General features: G+C 53.4%; 1 protein-coding gene across 4 annotated transcripts in view; it reads left to right on the forward strand.

The window, feature by feature from the left end:
• NT5M (5',3'-nucleotidase, mitochondrial) overlaps nt 1–17,811 on the forward strand; it is a 58,115-nt gene extending 40,304 nt beyond the window's left edge. Inside the window, exons 4-5 of one of the 4 annotated variants that reach the window (XM_053930692.2) lie at nt 4,124–4,255; nt 8,750–17,811. In XM_053930692.2, coding sequence (XP_053786667.1) covers nt 4,124–4,255; nt 8,750–8,764 — 147 coding nt within the window. In that variant the 3' untranslated portion in view covers nt 8,765–17,811. Of the gene's footprint in view, nt 1–4,123; nt 4,256–5,630; nt 6,361–8,749 lie in introns of those variants that run through there. The other 3 variants (XM_053930693.2, XM_053930689.2, XM_053930691.2) reach the window with 3 other exon arrangements.
• Nucleotides 17,812–21,112: the final 3,301 nt, after the last annotated feature.

Raw genomic sequence — 21,112 nt, forward strand, 5'->3', positions numbered from 1 at the left:
AACCCAGGCGTGTGCCCCGATCAGGACTCGAACTGGTGACCCTCTGGTTCACAGGCCCACATTCAATCCACTGAGCTACACCAGCCAGGGCATTTTTTTAATTCTTTATTTTTTAAACATTTAAAGGTTGTGGCAAAATACATATAACATAAAATTTACCATCTTAACCATTTCTAAGTATACAGCCAGCCTCTTTTGTATTTTTGGCACTATTGTAAATGGTATTGTGTCATTTCAATATCCAACTGTATAGAAATACAAGTGATTTTTGAATTTTGACCTTATATCCTGCAACTTTGCCAAGCTGATTAGTATGAGTAGCTTTTATGTACTATTTGGGGTTATTAAAGTTTAGTTATAATAATAACACTTACTAAGTACTTACTATGTGCCAGGCGTTACTCTGTGCGTCCTACATGGATTTTATGTAACTTAACCCTGCAATAACACTGTGAGGACCCTGAGTCTTGGAGTCTTGGAGACTTGCCTGAGGCTCTGCAGCTCTGATGCACCTCACCCTCCACGGGTGAAGGGGAGACCAGAGCCAGATTTCTTTGTCCTGCCGCCTTGACTGAGCACTTCCTAGGCGCCAGGTGCTGTGCCAAGACTTGCACGTACATCTTCACATTTAACCCCCAAAGCAATCCCTTGAAGGAGCACTGTTATTACCCATTTTACTGTATCGAGGTCTGGACCACTGGCTGAGGAGGAGACCCAGTGATGAAAAGCCAGCACTGCCTGTTTAGGCCAAGTGTCCACACTAGGTTTTGGCCTGCACCTGGGTAGTGGTGGGGGGGACGCGAGACCCGGGCACAGGAGGGGAGCTCAGGGACTCAGGGGCTGTGAAGCAGAGTGTGGGGCGAGGGGCTGGAGGCACAGACCCTGTGTTCATCAGGGCTCTGCCCCTTGTTGAACCTCTGAGCTTCTTTATCAGTACAGAATCTGTTCACCACCGTGAGTGTTGGAAGATGTGAACCTAGTGTCACTTTCCTAAAACCCGTTGCCTAGAGCTACCCCACTCATGGCCTACAGACAGTGCTGGGCCAGAGGAGAGAAAGGCAGGAACTGGTGTGTTCAGCTCAGAACTGTGCTGGCTGTTTGACGTGGATGCCACGTCTAAACATGTGACTGGGTTTCAGATCTTACAGAAGTCTCGGTCCAGGGTCAATTGGAAACTGAAAAAAGAAAACAGCTGGTCCTCCTCCACAGGTAGTTTGTGAAACCTGGCTCTGCCAGACTCGTGGACTTAGACAATGATACTTGGGGAAGGCAGAACTGGGCCATTGATAGGCAGGAGGGCGCCCAATGGCTTCCAGATCGTTGTGGGACCACCCTGTGATCCAGGCCACGAGGCCTTCAGAATCAACATCTTCCCCCTTGGGCAGGGCTCGCCAACACTGACACATTTCTTCTTATCATATGTTTGTTTTGGGTTTGTGTGGTCACTCAATAAATATTCACTGAGACATGGTCCCTGACCTCAGGGAATATACAGTCAAGTGGGGCAGAAAGATGTGAAACAAGTAAGTACCCAGGCACATGGCTGTACCTATAGCCACTGCTAGGAAGGACAGAGTGTGATGAATTAGGAAAGACTGAGGAAGCACAGCTTTAGAAGGATCAGGAGCTAGCTGGGCTGGGAGAGAGGGATGAGTGTGTGTGTGAGTGTGTGGGGAAAGAAACAGTGGCAGAAAGTGTTCCAGGCAGAGGGAATGGAATGTTCTGAGTGAAGCTAATGAAGTGGGGAAGAGCATAACACAGTCAAGAAATCAAAAGAAGGGGACACAGAAAGGGAGAGGATGACAGGGCAAGTTGGAGCTGGGCCAGCAGACAGGGCCACCCTGAGCTCTGCTGCACTGGCAGGTCATGGCAGGGGCTGTACTGGCCGCCTGGCATCTCCACTTTGCCTTCACCAGCTGACCCCTCCCACCCCTCAGATTAAGGAGACTTTCTATGGCTGTTGTGGGGCTTTGCATGGTGCCCTTTCAATCTGAAAGAGGCAATCCCTAGCAACTGTGGCCTTGTCCCTCCTTTCACACACAGGGATATGGGCTCCGGGAGGCCTTGTGTGGGGCCACCCGGCTCCCCGAGAGGCCTGGGCCATGCCCACCTGTGCTGTGGCTTCCGGAGTTCTTTGCACCAGAACAAGGGTGTGCTTTCGAAGAAAGTGCATCTGGTCCCTCCACTACTTCAAACCTGACGCTGGTTAAAAGTCATACACCTAACAGGGTCTGTTGCTGAAGGTGCTTGTTGGCAAGTGGCTAGAGGCAGAAATTAAGAGAGACCTTGGAAGGACAGGGGAAGGCTGGGACGTTGGCAGTCTGGCAGGGAGGGGCTCCTGTCTTTGCCCTTGAGGCTCCCTCATGATGCTGGCTGCCCCACGGAGCCCAGGCATCCTGCAGTGAGGTGGTGGGAGGTAGGAGGCTCTGGAGGGAGCTGGGAGGACCCATTTTAGCCTCCGTGGTGGGAGTGCACCCCCCACCAAGACCACACCCTGCAGGGAAAGGGAGAGTATGCAGAACAGCCAGAGGGCAGCAGCCCAAGCTTGCTTGTTACCCAGCAGACTGGACCAGTGCACATGGTGCCTTGCTGTAAAACCCAACAATTAAAGCTGAAGGGAGCGGGTCTTTATTTACAACATTCCAACCTTGGGAAAGCTTAGAGCACCACAGCTCAGAACCCTCCTTTCCCATGAGACCCAGCACTTCCCATGCTCCCCACCAGGCTCTAAGCCAAAAGCTCCAAAAGTTCCCCATGTTCTTATCTGGTCTTAATCCTGTGCAAACAGTTCTCCAGTCCCTCTGGAAGGTACTGAAGTCGCCATCCTCACACAGCAGCTCTCTTCTTCAGTATCTGGGGTACGTGGTCATCAGCCTCCATATAATAGTCCAGAAAAGGCACAAGTCCCGAGTGCCCAGGTGGTATCCAGGTGCAGCAGGACAGCATCTTGTAAGGAAGTCCTTTGCGGTTCTGGAGTCCAAGCCGCATGGACTCCTTCTTCACTATAAACCACATAGCTGCTTATTTACTTCTCCTTTCTCACTGCTCTCTCTCAAACCGTGTGGCAAAAATCCCTTACTACAGACAGCACACCCCCTCCCCCACTGCTACTCCCTGCTCGGCCAAGAGCGAATGGCTGCAGCGCTGGAGTTTAAATCCTTGCCCTGTGCCTCCTCCATAACCCCATTTCCGGCCCCTCCCTCATTGGACCACATCGGCTGTTTCTGGTATCTTCTGCCTTTCTCTGCCTGCCATTGTTAGTTCGAGCAGGCATGGCCCTGTGATGAAGAGTGCACCACCTCCACGCTTCTCCGGCCAGCACTGTAAGCCCCCGGCTACATCAGGGGCTAAAGTCGCACCTATCTCCCTGGCAGCACAGCTTTTTAACGTAACTATGAAGCTAGCCAAGTTGCCAAAGATATATAAAATTTCCCAATTGCTGTGCTCGGCTTTCCCGTCTCCCAAACCAAAGCCAGGGAGACTTTATTTCTGAACGCCGCTCTACGCCCCATATCATGTTCCCAGTGCCCCCACATCCCCTAAGGATTATGCCCCCTAAGTCAGCTGCTTTCTCTCTGCTCCCCAGACATACCTGCCCGTTTCTGCCTTAGCACCTCACACAAGTCACCTGCCCGAGATGCTCTCTGATGCCTTACAGAATCCTGAAGAAAGCCCTCCTAGGCTCAACCAGGCGGGATGGGCGGACTGGCTGGATTAGGGGCCCTGCAGACCATCTGTGGTAGCACTTTCCCAAGTGTCAAGTAACGAATCATTTCAATTCGCCTTTGATCTCCATCCTGCTTCCTGTGTTCCTGGAGCCTGTGTGTGCACAGGTGTGAGGCATTTTCAGGTGGAGCGGGTCAGAGGGAGGCAGCCACCAGGCCTGTGTCAGAGCTGCCATGTAGCATTAGAGCTGGTGGGGCAGTCTGGGTTGGAGCTGGGACTGTGACATGGACAAGTCACAGCTCCGTACTGACTGCCCATTTCCTCTGCTGCCAATGGGGTAAGTGTGTCTCCCTCACTTGGCCCTTGGTCCTGGAGAAAGCCTGGCCATGCTGGAGCTCTCGACCTGTGCGCAGGCCTGACAGCGCTCTCTTCTCCCCTCTGCCCGCTCATGTCGCAGTATGCCTGGGTTGAGAAGCACCTTGGCCCCGACTTTCTGGATCAGGTGGTGCTGACCAGAGACAAGACCGTGGTCTCTGCTGACCTTCTCATAGACGACCGGCCAGACATCACAGGCAAGTGGCCTGGGCAGGTAAGGAGCGAGTATAGATGGCTGGGAGCTGCTCAGACAAATAGTTCACGGGGCAGGGCCCGGGCGCCTCTCCCCAGCGGCCCCCACTTAGTCACCAGCTGTGTCAGGCAACCAGCCTTGAGCCTGGTGCCGAGCCTCTTTCTTGTTGGGAAGACAAGGTTCTTCTCAGCATATGGTCTGGGAGCCGGGTCCCAGCTCTGGGCAGAACTCACTGGGTGGCCTTGAGCCCCTTACACCTGGGAGCTTTGCCTTCCCATCTTAAATGAAGGCCCAACTCTGGCTTCCAAATGTTTATTTTCATCAGAAGAACCCCCTTTGTTTCCTAAAAGCAATTTGAATGGAACCTAATATATAAAACAGAAAAGTGAAGGTGGTTTGGGAGCTTTATTTCTCCAGTTGAAGGTGTTTTGGGAGCTTTATTTGTCCCTTTTGCTTATGGATGCCCCCTCCCAAAAAACCAACAAACCAACCTTAAACTGTCTTTAAAAGGAGAGGGAAATTTATTGGTGCACCTAACTGAGAAGGTGGGGCAGTAGGCCTTCAGGCATGGCTGAATCTAGGTGTCCAGACAACCTCAGTCACATTCAGTGTCTTTATCTCCTGGTTCTGCTGTGGTGTGCTGCACACACAGGCAGGCTCTTTCCTCCTGGTAGCCATTCACAGTGTTGGAGTTAAATATTTTAAGAGAATAAGGACCCCTCAGTGGGGAAATAACAGCATATTTCTTCCCGAATGGCTTTTTGAGCTGGTTTGGGAAGCATGCCCACCTTTATACTAGTCGCTGTTTCCAGAGGACAGAATCGCGGTGCACCCATGCCTGACCTCCCAAACCACGCAGTTTCTCAGGGAGAGTCAGGGCACAGTGCCAGCCGGGACTGTGACCATGAGGGTCCCAAAGACCCCTGTGACTTCCATCTCCAGCCACGGGAAGCAGGGAAGAGGCCTGTGCAGAAGGAGCTGGGGGCCACGCCGTAACCCAAGGGGCAGTGCCAGTGTGCACATGTGGACTGAAGCTTCGGAGAGGGGCCCCACGGGGTCCATGGCCAACAGCTAGCGCCAGCCAGTGTTGGGGTGACTGGGCGTGGAGAGAGGAAGGCCAGGCATCAGCAAGGCTCAGCCTTGGATGGTGACTGTGGTGACAGAGAGCAGCACAGTCACTGCCCGGCCCCACTGTGCACTGTGTTGCTGCTTGGTGGGGACACCCCATTTAACCCCTAGAGCCCCATGAGATGGGTGCCAATGCAGTCACCATGGACCTGACGGGGAGCCTCAGGGGGTCAGAGGTGAGCTGTGTGATGGGAGACCCTCTGGTCTGGGCCCCAGGCGGCTTCTCCAGGCTCCTGCGTTAGACTGAGTGCTGCTTTCCCACCCGCAGGGGCTGAGCCCAACCCCAGCTGGGAGCACGTCCTCTTCACAGCCTGCCACAACCGGCACCTGCCGCTGCAGCCCCCCAGCCGCAGGCTGCTCTCCTGGGCGGACGACTGGAAGGCCCTTCTGGACAGCAAGCGGCCCTGCTGAGGGGACTGTGCTCTGGGCTTCTCCGTGGCGCTCAGGGTCTAGGGGCTAGTGCTCTGGTCCAGGGGCTCCTTCTCAGACACCCCAGGCCCACTGCATATCTCCTCCCTTGTCCCAGCCCCGCTAGGCCTTAAATTGATCTCAGGGCAGGACTGGCCCATGGGCACTGGATAAGACTCATGCAGCCTGGCGATGTAGGCAGCCCTCAGGCCATGGCCAGGCTGCTCCAGATAAGGAGGGCAAGGGCATCGCTCAGAGGACCAGCAGTCCTCCTTCCCTCTCTCAGGGTGTCCCTGCTTCCCCAAACTGGCAGCCTGGCCTAGCAGTGAGAACGCCAGCCCCGTCCTGGTCAGTGAGGGCGATGAGCAGGGTCAGGTGGTGTGACTGCTCACACCCTCAGCCATGGCCCCTGACCCCTTGCCTGCCCAGCCCGGGGCCTCCAGCACCCTCACTGAGCTCCAGGGCCATGCATGTGGCTCTGCCTTCGACCAGCCAGAGGGTCCTCACCCCTCATCCCTGGTACCGCTCAGGACCTAGCAGAGTCATCAGGCTTGAACATTTGTTGAAAAATAAATGCCTTTCGTGTGTCACCTGAGGTTGTGGCCTCCTCTAGCCGCCACCCCAAGATCCTTCAGCACCGGGCCCCGGGCACCAGCCACATACCCTGTGAGTACCTGGGCCATCCCGCCATACTGATATGAAGCTGAAGAGGGTGCAGCTTCCCCTGCCCCGAGCATTGGGTGCTGTGTGAAGGCTGAGGGGGGTAGGACCTTGGTAGTAGTGGGGCTTGGCCACCTCAACTCCATACCCAACACTAATGGTCAAGTTTAGCAAGTGCCACCCTCTCAAGGGCCCTCTTCCCGTGCCTGCCCTGCCCCCTGCCCTGGTCCAGAGCAGCATTCCCGCACCTCTGCTCTGCTCCCACAGCCACGTTCCTATAGGGTCCCACGGGCTGTGTGAGGGGAGAGCAGGCTGACATTAGAGTCTCATTTCTTGTTCCTTTGACCTACTGGAAAGCGGAAGGTTAAACAACCAGCTCTCTGCACTTTCTTGTGTGGTCTCAGGGGTCTTCACTCGTCCACTTCCTGCTCCGCCGCTGCCCTCTCCTTCACTCCCTTCACAGGGAACCTCTAGTTGTCCCATCTCTGGGATCCTGGCAGGCCTTCAGCCCTCGGTGACAGGTACTCTTGAGTTCCCCAGGGGCCAGGCAAGGTGAGGTGAGAGATGGGGGGGCCTGAGGCTCAGGGCTGGCAGAGCGCCTTGCCTTTCTGCTTTCAGGCTGTCAGGAGCCTGAGCTTGTCACCCCAAATTAGAAAGGGAGAACTCTTGGCTAAGCCAAAAGCAGGGCCCCCTCCTTGGCTGGCTTTATCCCTTGGGGGACAGAGTAGGGGGCTTTGCAGGTTGGTCCAGATGAAGAGTATTTGCTATGGCACCAGCTGGCCCCGAGGTCACCTGGCCCAAGCAGGGCTGTGTCTAGAGCCCTGGCATGAGGCCCTGGAAGGAGGCGGGACCTGGGGCTACTGGCTCCTCGGCTGCTCTGAGACCCTCCACCCTGCGCACATGAGGACACCGCCCCTGTCCGAGGGCCGGGAGACAGTGCCCAGTGAGCCGTGCAGTGCCACCCCCTCCCAGCTCACTCGCTCCGCCCTCCTCCCCATCAACAGCAGTTCCTGCCTTTCCGGCCTTCCATGCCCCCCTTTCCAAGAGCCTTCCTGCTTAGCTTTGTCAGGTCTAGACTTACCGGGATCCTCTGAGACCCCCAGTGCTGACTGTCCAGAGAATTGCAGACCCTGGCTCAATGGGAGCAGCATCTTCCCTTGCACTTGGCCTTCCAAGGGGGAAGAGGATCTGCCAGTGCCCCTCTGTATGGGATGTGTGCTGGCACCAGGGCACAGAAGCAAACCAGGTGCACCCTGCCCTCCCTCCAACATCATTGACCTTCAGACCTTAATAATGGGGAGCAGAGCAGCTACTTCATTAATTTCTGTCCTGGGTCCTCACTCTGCTGATGACAAATTTAATCCCACTGTGTCCTGTCTTAGTCTCTTCCTCCTCCTCCAGCCCAGGGAGCTTGCTCCCTGCAGGGATGGCAGTGGTGAGGGTGTCTGGACTCCATGGTCCCCTCATGCTGGCGTCACCAGACCAGTGGGTACTGGCACCGATGGGATGGCTGGTTCTCTTGAGCTCAGTTGTGAGACCCCACTTCCGCTGGATGCCCCTCACCCATGGAAGACAGCTGCTCCTGCTGAGGCAGTGAGACACCCCTGCCTGCTCACCCCCCACAGCCCTTTCCTCCCTACCCTGGCCTCTGCCAACTCTGCTGCTCACACCAGCCCCAACTCTGGCTCTGCTCCTGATAAAGCTGTAACAAGGGCGCTCTGCTGCAGACCCTCCAGAGGCTGACCTTTCCAAACTATTTTCTTTTAAATGGATCTCTGCCATGAGCATTAACGGCAGGGCTAGAGACTCTGAAGCTGTGGATCGCCACCTTTGTTCTCTGCTAAGCTAGTGGTAGCACCTGAGGTAGCAGCCACTTCAGCAGCCTTTAGGTTAAAGGAGAAAAAATAATTTCAGGGGCAACCATCCCAGACGAGCAGTAATAAACAACTCACTGTGATTACAATGAGGGCCACAAGTCCAGGTGTTGGGGGAGCAGGTGGAGTAGGACCCTGGGCAGCCCGAGGTAGGAGGGTGCTCCCAGCAGGTCGCATTGGTGAGACCTGGGTGGGAGAGGAAAGGGCACGTCCGGCTGGTGGGGGAGCGTGCAGAGGCCCCGGGGCACGCTCCTCCACCAGAAGGGTTTGCTGCAGAGCCTACAAGGGAGGAGGCAGCAGGACTGGAGCCCAGAGCAAAGCGGGGAGGGTTGGGGCCGGGCCTGCAGGGGCACCCTCAGTGATGGTGCTAGGAAGGCAGGGCCTAGAAAACAGCCGATGGCAGGGGCCAGGTCCACAAAACTTTGATTTTCTTTTTGTCACACAGGATACACCCAATTGAAATGAAAGTGACTCTCTTCACAGCTCGAGAAGCCTATATTTTGCTTCAGAACCACAAAATGCGCTGCAGAAAAGGAAGTCTGTTTGCCAACCCCGAGACGCGGTGCTGCGCCAGCGTGGTCCCTTGCCTTCTCCGATGCTGGCCTTGAAACGCCTCAGCTCTCACCCTAGGTGGGAAGGTTGGGAAGACTCAGGGCTGCAGGACTGGAAGCCCTGGAAGGAGTGAGGGCCACCGGGTCAGCCAGGGGTTTTGGGCAGAAAGGCTCAGTGTAACTTCTTCACTTTCCTGGGTCACTTTCCCATGTGGGACCCTTCCCAGCATCACAGCAGCAATGAGAGCTGTTTTCTAGCACTTACTGTGCTCTGGGTGCTGGTAAGTACTTTATGTGACCTCGTGACCACCCTATTGTGGTCTCTCCCAGTAACCAGCGGGACTGTGGGCCCGGCAGGGTCAGGGCTCCTAACAGAGGGTGCGCCAGGCCACTGGTGCCAGGCATCCAGCCAGGCATCCGCACTCTGTGGCTTGTGCTGTGACTTCCAGTCCTGACAGCTGACCTAGATTCTCAGAAGGATCCAGGGTCCATGGGTAAAGCGCCGTCTCTCTTGGGCTGGGCCTCCATCTAACGGTGGGTATCTAGGACCTGGCCTGCAGCAGAAACTGGCAGACAGGTGGGAGCCGGTCAGACCAGAGCAGGTGGTTCCTAGGACCAGAGATCTGGCTGACCTGACCCTCAGTGACAGGCCCAGGGCAGGGGAGAGGAGGGAGGGGAGCTCACTGATTCCTTGGGGCAGGCGGAGGGAAGGGTGTATGTCGTGGAGACAAGGACACTTTGTAAACACCCCCTGTCGTCCAGATTTGCCTGTGTCCTCCCCTGCATTCCTGCCACTCGAGCAAAGCTGTGAGGCCTACTGGCCCTGGATAGGTAGCACAGGTACGGTCTGGAACAGAAAGCCTGTGGGCTGAGGGAGGAGGAGAGAATGGAGTGGGTAAACCCCTCTGGAGAGAAAGTGGCCTTCCGGTTTGGGATGCCTTGACGCGGATCCCGGAGCACAGGATCCTGGGTTGTGGCGGCAATAGACAAATACACACGGACTACAGAAGTCCTGTGGAGAAAAAGGGACGGCATGGCCACTCTCTAAGTGAGAGAGAGAGGGCCCCGACCCTTGCCTGGGCAGGCTTTTATTGCTTTTCTGGGTACATTACATCGAGGATGGTCCTCATTTACCATGCACAGGTTCACTGTAGGTGATTTACCTTTTACAGACAACAAAGGAAAGAATGTTGCTAATTGCTTCAAAGAGAAGGATGTTGCAGATCAAGGGGAAAAGTGATTGAATTGGTTACACTCCACACTCGGGAGGTTTAGCACAGATTTTAGGAAGTTACTTGAGAGATAGGCAGTAAACATTTGCTGCCTCAATTCAGAGTGAGGGAGTTTTAGCAAAAGCAAGTCTCATAGCAGTCTAGGTACAATGCAGGCCTGATTCCCCATGGGAGAACCTGACTGTGGGCATGGGTCCTGCCCGCCAACCTCGCTCCCCACTGGCTTTTCTGAGTGGGGGCTGGGCCATATTTCCCACGCTTGGAACGGTTCCCCATAATGCCTTAGCTGGAGCCAGGTCCCTGGGAGGGGGCGCCCCCCCCCCCCTGCCAGCACTGAACCACCTGTGCCTGGGCATGAGAAGGGATTGAAATTCGAGCAGAAACCCTGGCTGGGTGAGGCAGACGTCCCACGCAGCTGCGGCGCTGAGAGCGGATGGTCCGCAGTGTGCCCCAGGATCCCACCTCCTCCTTGGCCCTGCAAGGAAAGGGTCAGAGTCCCCTCAGCCTGTGGAGATGGATGAGGATACTGGTCAACAGCTCAGGGGGTGGCCACCAAAGATGGGCAAGGTGACCCTGGGGCTACCTGGGCTGTGAGCAGACCTCACTCATGGCCTGTGTGTGTCCTTGGTGGCCGGGGCACAGCCCTGAAAGCAGGAAGGGCGGTGTGACCAGCGCATCCAGCAGAAGGCCGCTCCTGGATCCAGTTGTCACCTTGGCAGAACTAAGTGCTTCTAGAAAGACTCTGAGTTAGAGACCAAAGAAGACCATTTTAGGTGGAAAGAGACCAAGTTTCAGTTGGCAGTGAAGGACACTACAGTGATAAGTTATCAGTGACCGGTCACAGTTGATGACAAACTCGCACACACACATCGGAGCTTCAACATGGGAGTTTGACCCTTCCTACAACCTGCCCAGAAAGCCAGGGCTCGGAGAGATGCGCTGACAAGCCCCAAGCCACCCAGCGAGCACAGCCTGTAGGGAAGACCCAGAAGGCAGCTGGACAGTGGGAGGGGCCCCGATGAGGCGCTGGAGAGGGGTGGGTTGTGTCAAACCCTTGGGCCATGACCTTGGGCAAGGCCACTTCCCGCTACCCCCCGCCCCCGGCCCCCCTGCATTTCCAGAGTTGGTCAGTTTCTGTGAGAAAGGGCTGCAGGACACAGGGACAGTTATTTATTTATTCCAGAACCTTGCTGCTGGGGGTGAGGGGCAGCCAACTTACTCTGTGAAACAAGGTGGAGGCTCAGTGGTCATCAAGGGGGAACTAGGGGCGCCTGTTCAGGTCTGGCCACCAGGGAGCAGCGAGGCTCACCTGAAAAACTGCATGGTAACTGGGGGCAGGGGGGTGGGTGGCGGGGGTGGTGCTGGGGTCTGGGAGAGCACAGGCCATGGCAGGAAGGGAAGGAAGGCCAAATGCCCTGAGCTCCCCTTGGGACCCCCAGGCTAATGGGGCAGGTTGGCTCTGGCTGTGGGTGTCAGCCAGGCTGAGGACCAGTACCCAGCCCACCTGGCCAGCAGGAAACCATGTCTCCAGCCATAAACCTTAAACACCCACCACCGTCAGGCCTTAAGACAGCCCAAGGACAAAAGTCGTCCTGCCTCTGAGCTGGGAGTTTGTGCAGGTCCCAGCTGGCCTAGGCCTGTACCTCAACCACCAGCTCTCCCTGCTGCATTGGAGCTGAAGCAGAGGCTCCGTAGCACTTAAGGAAGACCCTCCGCACTGCCACTGCCCCTCCTCCCTCAGACACCCTGAAATCCTTGCAGTCCCTTGAAGGCACCTTGCCTGTGCCTTGGCACATACCATTTGCTTCCAATTCTGGAAGGCTTTCTATTGAAAAACCCCCAGCCTCTGGCCTCCTGGTGGGGAGTCAGGCTGCCATCCCCCCAGGCCCTGCCACGGTGTGTGTCACTAGCTGCATTTGCAGGTTTTGTCCACAGCTGCCCAGCCCAAGTGCTGGGCCTCGCAGAGGGAGAGGCTGGCCTTTGTCACAAGGCTGCAGTCCTCAAAAGGCTCAGCTGAAGCTGTTATGAAATGACTCTGAAGGACAGAAATGCGTATGAACAGAAACCAAATCACCTGTCCAGGACCTTGGCCGCTTGGCAATTGGGATGAATTATTTATTTTTTTAATCCTTGATTGGATTCAGCAACAACTGGCTGGGACCCACAGGCTGGAGCCTGGAGGAGGCCAGAAATGAGCAGGGCATTTAAAATTTAGAAGCGGGGACAGAAGTGGGGCTTCAGAGATGCAGCCTGGGATGCAGAGTGTTTCTGCCTCAATTCTGTGGCTCCCTCCCAGCGGCGTTCTTATGTGAAAAGACAGCAGGTGATGCCGGCCTGCTGCGGCAGCTGCAGTTCCCAAGTATGGCCACAGAGTGGCGACAGATGACCAGTTCTGGCTGCTAGCCCTCTTGGGCCCCACCAGCCTGGTGTTCAGGTCTCATCCTGGTATTCCCAACCACCAGCATCTCTTTAGGACCTCCTGTACATTCTGGAAACTTCTGGGGGCAGGGCTCAGGCTGTGTGCAGAGGGCACCTCAGCTAATGACGGCTGCGTTAATGAATGAATCTCATCGTCCCCGACTCCCACCTAAAAGAACAATGTGTGGGAGCCTTGAGGCCCCAGGAACAGAAGCAGAGATGGTCCTGCACCAGCTGTGGAGGTGAAGGCAGGACTGTGGGGCCCGTCCTCATGGGACCTCCCTGCTGTGCGGCCCCAAGCTCACTTCCCGCCCCTTCTCCTTCACAAGGCACCGCATACCAACTGGGGGGCAAATTAGAGTGACAGCGTTTTTTCAGGGAACTTTTATGCCCTCCCCCTGCAACAGTCCAGGAGTCAGTCTGGGGACAGCTGGTGGCTGTTGCAGTTGAGCAGTGCTAAGCAGAGCTTTTGAATAAATATCCTATCCCTCCTGCAAGCAAGCTGGAAGACTTGTCCCCACCCCTGCACTCCTGTTATCTCCTGACCCCTGGTGGCATTTTAGTCCCTGACCTCTGACCCTGAACAAGGCATAAAATCTTACTATCAATATCATTGGCTCCACCATCCCTCACATTCAACGTAGCCCTGTTCTCCCACCTACCTCACTCCCAGCCTACAGTTCCCCTTCCCTCTCCACACAGCTCTCACTCCTGCTTGCCTCTGTCTTCCCCCAGAGAGTCCTCACAGACGTCCAGTCCCCAGCATGGGGACACCTCCCTCTCCCCGCCCCCTCAGCACTACCTGCCTGAACCACTGACTCCAGACTCGGACTCGAGGACAGGTGTTTCCCGTCTCAGTGAGTGGGGAGACAGTGGGACAACAGGGAAGGGACTCACATTTATTGAGCATGTGCACCAGTCTTCCTACATTACTATAAAGTGTGGTAAAAATAACAGCTCATTTTAATGTTGTGAGAATAGTGGCTGAGAAAGTGGAGCTCAGGTTCTGTTTAACTCCACAGACCTCTTTGCCATTCAGGACTGCCTAAGACTGCAGAAGTGGAAGTCAGGTGGGGGGCTAGCTCTCGCTGAAGCCTCCCCCGTATTCCCCAGCCCCAACCACATGGGCAGCAACAGTGACGGATACCTTCAGGGTGGAAGGCAGTTGGGCCCAACGGAGGGAGAGAGCAGTGGGAGGGGTGGCTCCTGCAAAGGGCACGAGGAGACAGAGGCCCTGGGACTCGAGAGCGCCCTGGGTCCCTGGAAGAATGATTGTTTGCAGCGCCTCAATAGGAGCCACCAGGTGAGTGAACCCTTTTCCACAGCACATGTGCGTAAAGCACGCGTACAGGCCCTCACACGCATGCACGTGTGCACACATGTGCACCACCTGGGCCACATAGAGAACACAGGCATCTGTGCTCGGAGGAGTGGGGAGGGGTGAGTGGGAGTGCTAGGACGGAGGAGAGAGTGGCCTGACAGGCTGGTGACACCCAGGGAGGATAGAAGCCCTTAACACAGAACATGAGGGCTCATCAGGTAGTGCAGGCTGCTCCCCCACAACGAGCGGAGGAGGCTGTGGGAAACCAATGGGATACTTGCAGCTAAATGATCTCAGATAACACGATGAGCCCCATGAGTGGTGGGCATCAAACTCTCAAACGAGAGGATTGACACCCAAGGAAAGGGAGTCAATGTGATCAGAACGAGAATTCAGAACAAATGTGGTCAATCTCCTTGGAAAGATGTGCTAGAATATCGGGTCCTCAACAAGAATGACTAGAGAATTTAGCAAATTAAAATCTGGTCATTGGGGAATAAACACTAAATGGGCTGAAGAGCAGACACAACAAGTAAATGAATTGGTAGATTAAGCCGATGACTCATCAAATACAGCACAAAAGAACAAAAAGATGGAAAGTACAAAATAAAGAGACCTGGAAGACAAAATTTTTTTTCCTAGTGCAAAAGGGGACAGGAACGCAGAGCAGGGGCTTCCCAGAGCTGACACTGAAATCGTCCTGGGACTCTGATTAATCAGAGACCTGGGTGCCAGGCAGGATGGGTGAAGAGGGGCCACTGCTGGACAGTGTTGAAATTCTAGAGCCCTGGGGTGAAAAGTTCAAAGTATTTTCCAGACACAAACCCCACTTCCTGCAAAAGAATGTAGTACTGGAAGCAGAAAGAAAATGAAGCAATTATCTTCAAATTCTGAGGGGAATTTCAAACTCAGAATTCTATACCTAGACAAATGTAAGAATAAACACATCTTGAAGACACGTGATGTCTCAAATGTTCAGCATTGGAAAGAAACTTTCATTTTGAAAATATTAATTAATGTGCCCCAGCAAGAAAATTTAATCCAATAAATGGCATATAAGAATCAGTGATAAGCAAAGTACTAGTGAAACATTAAATCTAAATTAGTGTTGATTGCTTAAAACTTAGTAACAATCTGGAATCAAAATCTCGGATGCAATCTACCAAGGAGTCAAGGGGCTTGTGGGACAGAGGAGAGTAGAAGTGTCTGAAGCGCTGGTCTTGTCGGGGCGTAGGGGAGGAGACAAGCAGAATGGCCTCCGCTTGGTATGGCACCTTCTGCTGTCAGCCTGCTGTCACCATGACCCGTGTGCACGCCGTTCCCGGGGTGACTGAGTGTCTCCAAGCTCACAGCCTGCCTTTCTCAGCTCCATCTGCACTTGGCACAGGGACCAGTGAGCATCTGCAGAATATAAGTAAATCATGTGCAAAATCACAGTGACAAAAATTGGGGTGAAGTGATATCCAGGGACCTGTGTCCCTGCTTTAGCCCTGAGCTCCCTGGGTAGTGGGGCAGCCCCCTGGGTGGGGCTTCCAGAAGGCCAAGTGTATTTAAAGGGACTAGACAGGAAGAGAGACAAAGTAGTTGTCTGTCACCCTCCTGGGAGTAAGTACCCTCTAGAAAGCTTGAAGGGCTTCCTGTAAGAGGCAAACCCAAGATAGCTGACGTGTCCTGCCCCACTGGAATCTTCTGATCCACTCCTCCTGGAACCCAGAGACCCAGCCCATGCCCCTTCCAGCAGGGGCCGTCCGCCCTGGCTCTCAAGCCCAGGAGCAAGCCACAGGAAACGGACAAGGCAGCCAGCTCTGCTCAGGGACACTGGTGGACTCATCAGGCTTTGCCACACTCCCAAGCTCTGCCTCCGTCCACTGCATACTCAGGCCAGCCCCTCCCTAGCCCAGTGGGTCTCTGTGCAGTTCTGTTTTCACAGCCCTGGGATGGCCATTGAAAACATCTGAAAGGACACAACAGCCCTGGCCCCGTGGCTCAGCTGATCAGAGCATTGTCCCGATACACCAAAGTTGCAGTTTTATTTCTGGTTGGCACACACAGGAATCAACCAATGAATGCATCAATGAGTACAACATCAAGCCAATGTCTGTCTGTCCGCCCCTCCCCACCTCCACACACCTCTCTGCCTCTCTCTAAAATCAACTAATAAAAAGTTAACACAAAAAGACAAAAATTAAAAAAAAATTAACAGCTGGGTACCCACTGTACTGTTTGGAAAGCAGGATGACATCTGCCTTCTGTCTCGCTGAGCTGAGTCCTATTCCCTGACCCCTCACCCTGGCCAGGGGCTCAGGAACCCAGTTCAGGCTCAGCTTCACTGCTAACCACCTGGGTGACCTTGGCCAAGCCCCTTCCCCAGTTGTGCCTTAGTTTCCACGATGTGACAGAAGTTTGGACAAGTTGATTCTCATTTAACTGTGAGTGATTAAGAACTTTTTCTCCGTGTTGGAGTCCAGACAACCAAAAACGAAGATGAGAAGGAGAAGGAGAAGGGGCTCCAGCTGGAATCTCTGCTGGCGGCCTTCGAGGGCCTGGGCAAAGCCTGGCCCCGGAGCGCGGGGACTCAGCGTTGTTGCCGTCAGGAACTGTGCAGGTCGATGTGTGAACAGCTGAAGCTCAGCACGTGGAACGTGCAGCTAGGAGTCCTCCAGTCAATGAATGCCTTTTTTCAGGGGTTAATGCTTTTGGAAGAAGAACATGCGGATCCTGAGGCTTTGGCTGAAATTCTCCTTGAAACTTGTAAATCAATCACATATTCTTTAGAAAATAAGACCTATTCATCTGTGAGAACAGAAGCTTTATCTGTGATAGAATTACTGCTTAAAAAACTTGAAGAATCTAAACAGTGGGAAAGTTTGACATCTGAATACAGAGTGCTCCTGACTGAGCCTTTAGCGACTATGGAGACAGAAAGCAGACCTGAACTACAGGAGAAAGCATCGTTACTGAAGAAAACACTTGAAAATCTGGAATAAATTAGAAGGGGAAGAAACAAACGAGCACCATGTTTGTTGGGGTTGAAATGGTGGTATTCTTTGGAAAACCAAGGGGGAAAAGTAAAGATTAATCTGTAGCATGTATCATTCCTTGGCTGAAGTTTAAAAAAAAAAAAAAGTCTTAAAAAAAAAAAAGAACTTTTTCTCCGCAGGAGATGGTAGGGAGGCAGCTTCCTCCTTTCACCACCCCTCCTTCTCTGTCTCTGACCAATCTCTCTGAAGAAGCTCCACCGTTTGCTCGTGAGGAAGGGTCCTGGTGGCCCCATGCCATGGGTTGCAAGGCTGTGGGGACAGAAGTCAGCAGCCCTGAGCCCTAGTCTGGACTCTTCTGCAACCCACGTGCGTGCAGTGCGGCACAGGCCACACACACCCATCGGGGAATGATGGCCACCCTGCTGGCCTCATGCAGTCTTGATGGCACTCGGAGTCCCTTCAGTGTCCCTCAGTGCCACCATGTTCCATGTCCTCAGTCCAGGTATTAACTGAGCACTCAGGGGGCCTGAAAACACAGCGCTGACACATGGGGTGGGGCCGGCTACCTGGGTGAGGCATCTCTGAGTGAGTCCTGCTTGGGTGCTTCGACACCCTCCATTCTCAGTGGGGACAGGGGGTCTCCCAGGACGTAACAAAGCTTCACCCCATTACCTCTTCTGATGCTGGTTGTGGTGGCCATACTAACACCTTCATCTGGCGTTCTCCTCAAAGTGACCTTACCTCTCACTTCAAGTCTGGGTGGATGAATGACTCACTTTGGAGCAATCAAATGTGTGCAGAGCAGCCAGAGGCCAGGACGGAGAAGGCACCGCAGTTTCTGCTGCTTTGCCGGAATGTCATGGAAGTGGTGCAGCTGTCTGAAGTCGCCATGCTCTGGGTAAGCCCAATTAGTCCACATGGATAAGTTTGGAGGTCACACCAAGAGAAGGAGAGGTGGGCCTGCACCTAGTGGCTCAGGATGAACTGCATGAAAGACTGCCCAGGTGAGCCCTCCTAGAATTCTTTACCCACGGATACTGTGAGAAACAATAAAATGTCTTAGCCCTTAAGTTTTGGGGTGCACCATTATGCAACAATAGTAATTTGTTCAGAGATGGGGAGTTCAGGGTGGAGACCAGAGTCTCCTTCATGAATCTTCAGAAGGACCACGGCCTAGAGCTGGAGTGACGGTTGAGCCACAGACCCTTTCTAAGCTGCCTCTGTGGGCCTTGGTGCCTCTCCTGTCCACGCAGTGAGAGGAGGGCGGTGTCGTGGCCAGCATGACTGGTGCTCACTAGCTCCAGGTCTCACTTCCTGGGCACACAGGAGGCACGCTCCACCCTCCATTCCCCAAAGCTAGGTGTGGCCAGGAGACTTCTTAGGCAATGGAATAAGAGCAGACGTGATCGATGCTGCTTCCTGGAGAGCCAGTGTCCTTGTTTCTGCCTGGGCACAAAGCCAAAGGCCTCGTTTTGAGATGGTGGTATCATAGGACAGTAGAGCATCACTTAGTCTGTGTCCTTGAAAATCTGCAGAGAAAGACCCATTGTGATTTGGGTTGGTTTTGGTTGGTTGTTTGTTTTTGTTGTCATTACTGCAGCAAAAAATAACTATTTTGACTGATTTGATGATGAAAACAAATCATGAGAACTAAAGACTTCTCGTTTTATTATTGAGAGCCTGGGACATCATGGGCATTCAGCTGAATGCTAACTCTTTTTTTTTTTTAACATATTTATTGATTATGCTATTACAGTTGTCCCATTCCCCCCCCCTAACTCCACTCCATCCTGCCCACCCCCTCCCTCCCACATCCCCCCCCTATAGTTCATGTCCATGGGTCATACTTATAAGTTCTTTGTCTTCTACATTTCCTACACTATTCTTACCCTCCCCCTGTCTATTTTCCACCTATCATCTATGCTACTCATTCTCTGTACCATTCCCCCCTCTCTCCCCCTCCCACTCCCCTATTGACAACCCTCCATGTGATCTCCATTTCTGTGGTTCTGTTTCTGTTCTAGTTGTTTGCTTAGTTTTCTTTTGTTTTGGTTTTAGGTGTGGTTGTTAATAACTGTGAGTTTGCTGTCATTTTTACTGTTCCTATTTTTTATCTTCTTTTTCTTAGGTAACTCCCTTTAACATTTCATATAATAAGGGCTTGGTGATGATGAACTTCTTTAACTTGACCTTATCTGAGAAGCACTTTATCTGCCCTTCCATTCTAAATGATAGCTTTGCTGGATACAGTAATCTTGGATGTAGGTCCTTGTGTTTAATCTTGGGTAATGTAATTATGATGTGCCTTGGTGTGTTCCTCCTTGGGTCCAGCTTCTTTGGGACTCTCTGAGCTTCCTGCCCTTCCTGGAAGTCTATTTCCTTTGCCAGATTAGGGAAGTTCTCCTTCATTATTTGTTCAAATAAGTTTTCAATTTTTTGTTCTTCTTCTTCTCCTGGCACCCCTATAATTCGGATGTTGGAACGTTTCAAGATGTCCTGGAGGTTCCTAAGCCTCTCCTCATTTTTCCAAATTCTTGTTTCTTCATTCTTTTTTGGTTGGATGTTTCTTTCTTCCTTCTGGTCCACACCATTGATTTGAGTCCCAGTTTCCTTCACATCACTATTGGTTCCCTGTACATTCCTTTGTTTCTCTTAGCATAGGCTTCATTTTTTCATCTACTTTTCGAACAGATTCAACCAGTTCTGTGAGCATCTTGATAACCAGTGCTTTGAACTGTGCATCTGATAGGTTGGCTATCTCTTCCTCGCTTAGTTGTATTTTTTCTGGAGCTTTGAAGTGTTCTGTCATTTGGGCCATTTTTTTTTTTTTTTTTGTCTTGGCGCATCTGTTACTTTAAGGGGTGGAGCCTTAGGTGTTCACCGGGGCGGGGTAACGCTGGTTGCTGTGCTGTGATGCTGTACGTGGGGGAGGGACCGAGAGGGAACAATGGCGCCCGCTTCACTCTCCTCCGGATTTCAATCTTTCACTCCGATACCCACAGTCAAACTGGGCCCCTTTGATGCTGGTTCCCCAGTGGGTGGGCTTGTGCACATTCTAGGCCCCTGTGGGTCTCTCCAACGACCTCTCCCGTGAGACTGGGAGTCTCTCCTGCTGCTGCCCCAACCCCCACGGGCGCTTTCAATCAGAGGTTTGAGGCTTTATTTCCCCGAGCTGGAGCTCTGGGTTGCGTGGTCTGCTTCATTCCCCGCCATTCGTCCGGTTTATCTATGTTCGAATGTGGGGCTACGGTGTGCTACCCACGCTCTGCCTGCCCCATTCTCCGCCACTCTGAGTCCGGCCCTCTCAGTTTATCTGCACGAATGTGGGGCCGCAGGGCCTGCTAGTGGTCAGACTGCCTGCCCCGTTTGTCCCACACTCTGCCAGTCTTGGTCCCGCCACAGCCACGTGAGTCCTCTCCACCCCAGTGCCCGTCTCCACCCCTCCCACCGGTCTGGATGAATGTTTATTTTTTATTTCCTTGGTGTCGGACCCCCTTGCCGTTTGATTCTCTGTCAGTTCTGGTTGTGCGAGGAGGCACAGTGTGTCCACCTACGCCGCCATCTTGGTTCTCCCTGAATGCTAACTCTTAATATAACACCAGGTCCTATGTCTAGGAGTAGTGGTCCAATCACCAGGAATAGGGGTAAGTAGGTCCCTTCTTCTTTTTTAATCCTCACCTGAATGCACATTTATTGGCTCTCAAGGAAAAGGGAGAGAGAGAGACATTGGTTGCCTTCCATACGTGCCCCCATCAGGGATCGAACCCACAACTTAGGCTTGTGTCCTGCCTGGGAGTGGGGCCCACAACCTTTTGGTGTACGGGATGATGTCCAGCTAACTGAGGCACCTGGTCAGGCAGCAGGTCACTTCTGTGGGCAGCTGAGGTTCAGTCCTGCTGGGGACCTGGGGACCTCTTGGGCGGCTGTGTTCAACCTACTTCAGGTTGCCCCAACCCAGAGGGTTGGGAAGATGAGGGTTTGCCTATCAGCTCCCATCATTCTGTGGGGGGTTGAATGACTCACCCCAAGACGTGCCTCTGTGGTAGGCAGATTCTTTTGAGCTAAAGGCAACTTTAACCACAGATTCAAGAAAAACTTCTGCCCCCAACCCTTTGACTACCTAGGCAGACTTGAATTATGGGCCTTGCCCATATAAATGATTATCAGAGAAAACCTCTCTGACCTCTCTATAGGGCAGACAGACTTCCATTCACTAAGCACCTGCTCTTCGTATCATCCGGCACTGACCCTGTGAGGCCCCCGAGGCCCCTTCCCTCATCCTGGCTCAGAATGCCACATGCCCAC

Source organism: Desmodus rotundus, chromosome 9 (genome assembly GCF_022682495.2).
Source record: "Desmodus rotundus isolate HL8 chromosome 9, HLdesRot8A.1, whole genome shotgun sequence".
NCBI lineage: Eukaryota > Metazoa > Chordata > Mammalia > Chiroptera > Phyllostomidae > Desmodus > Desmodus rotundus.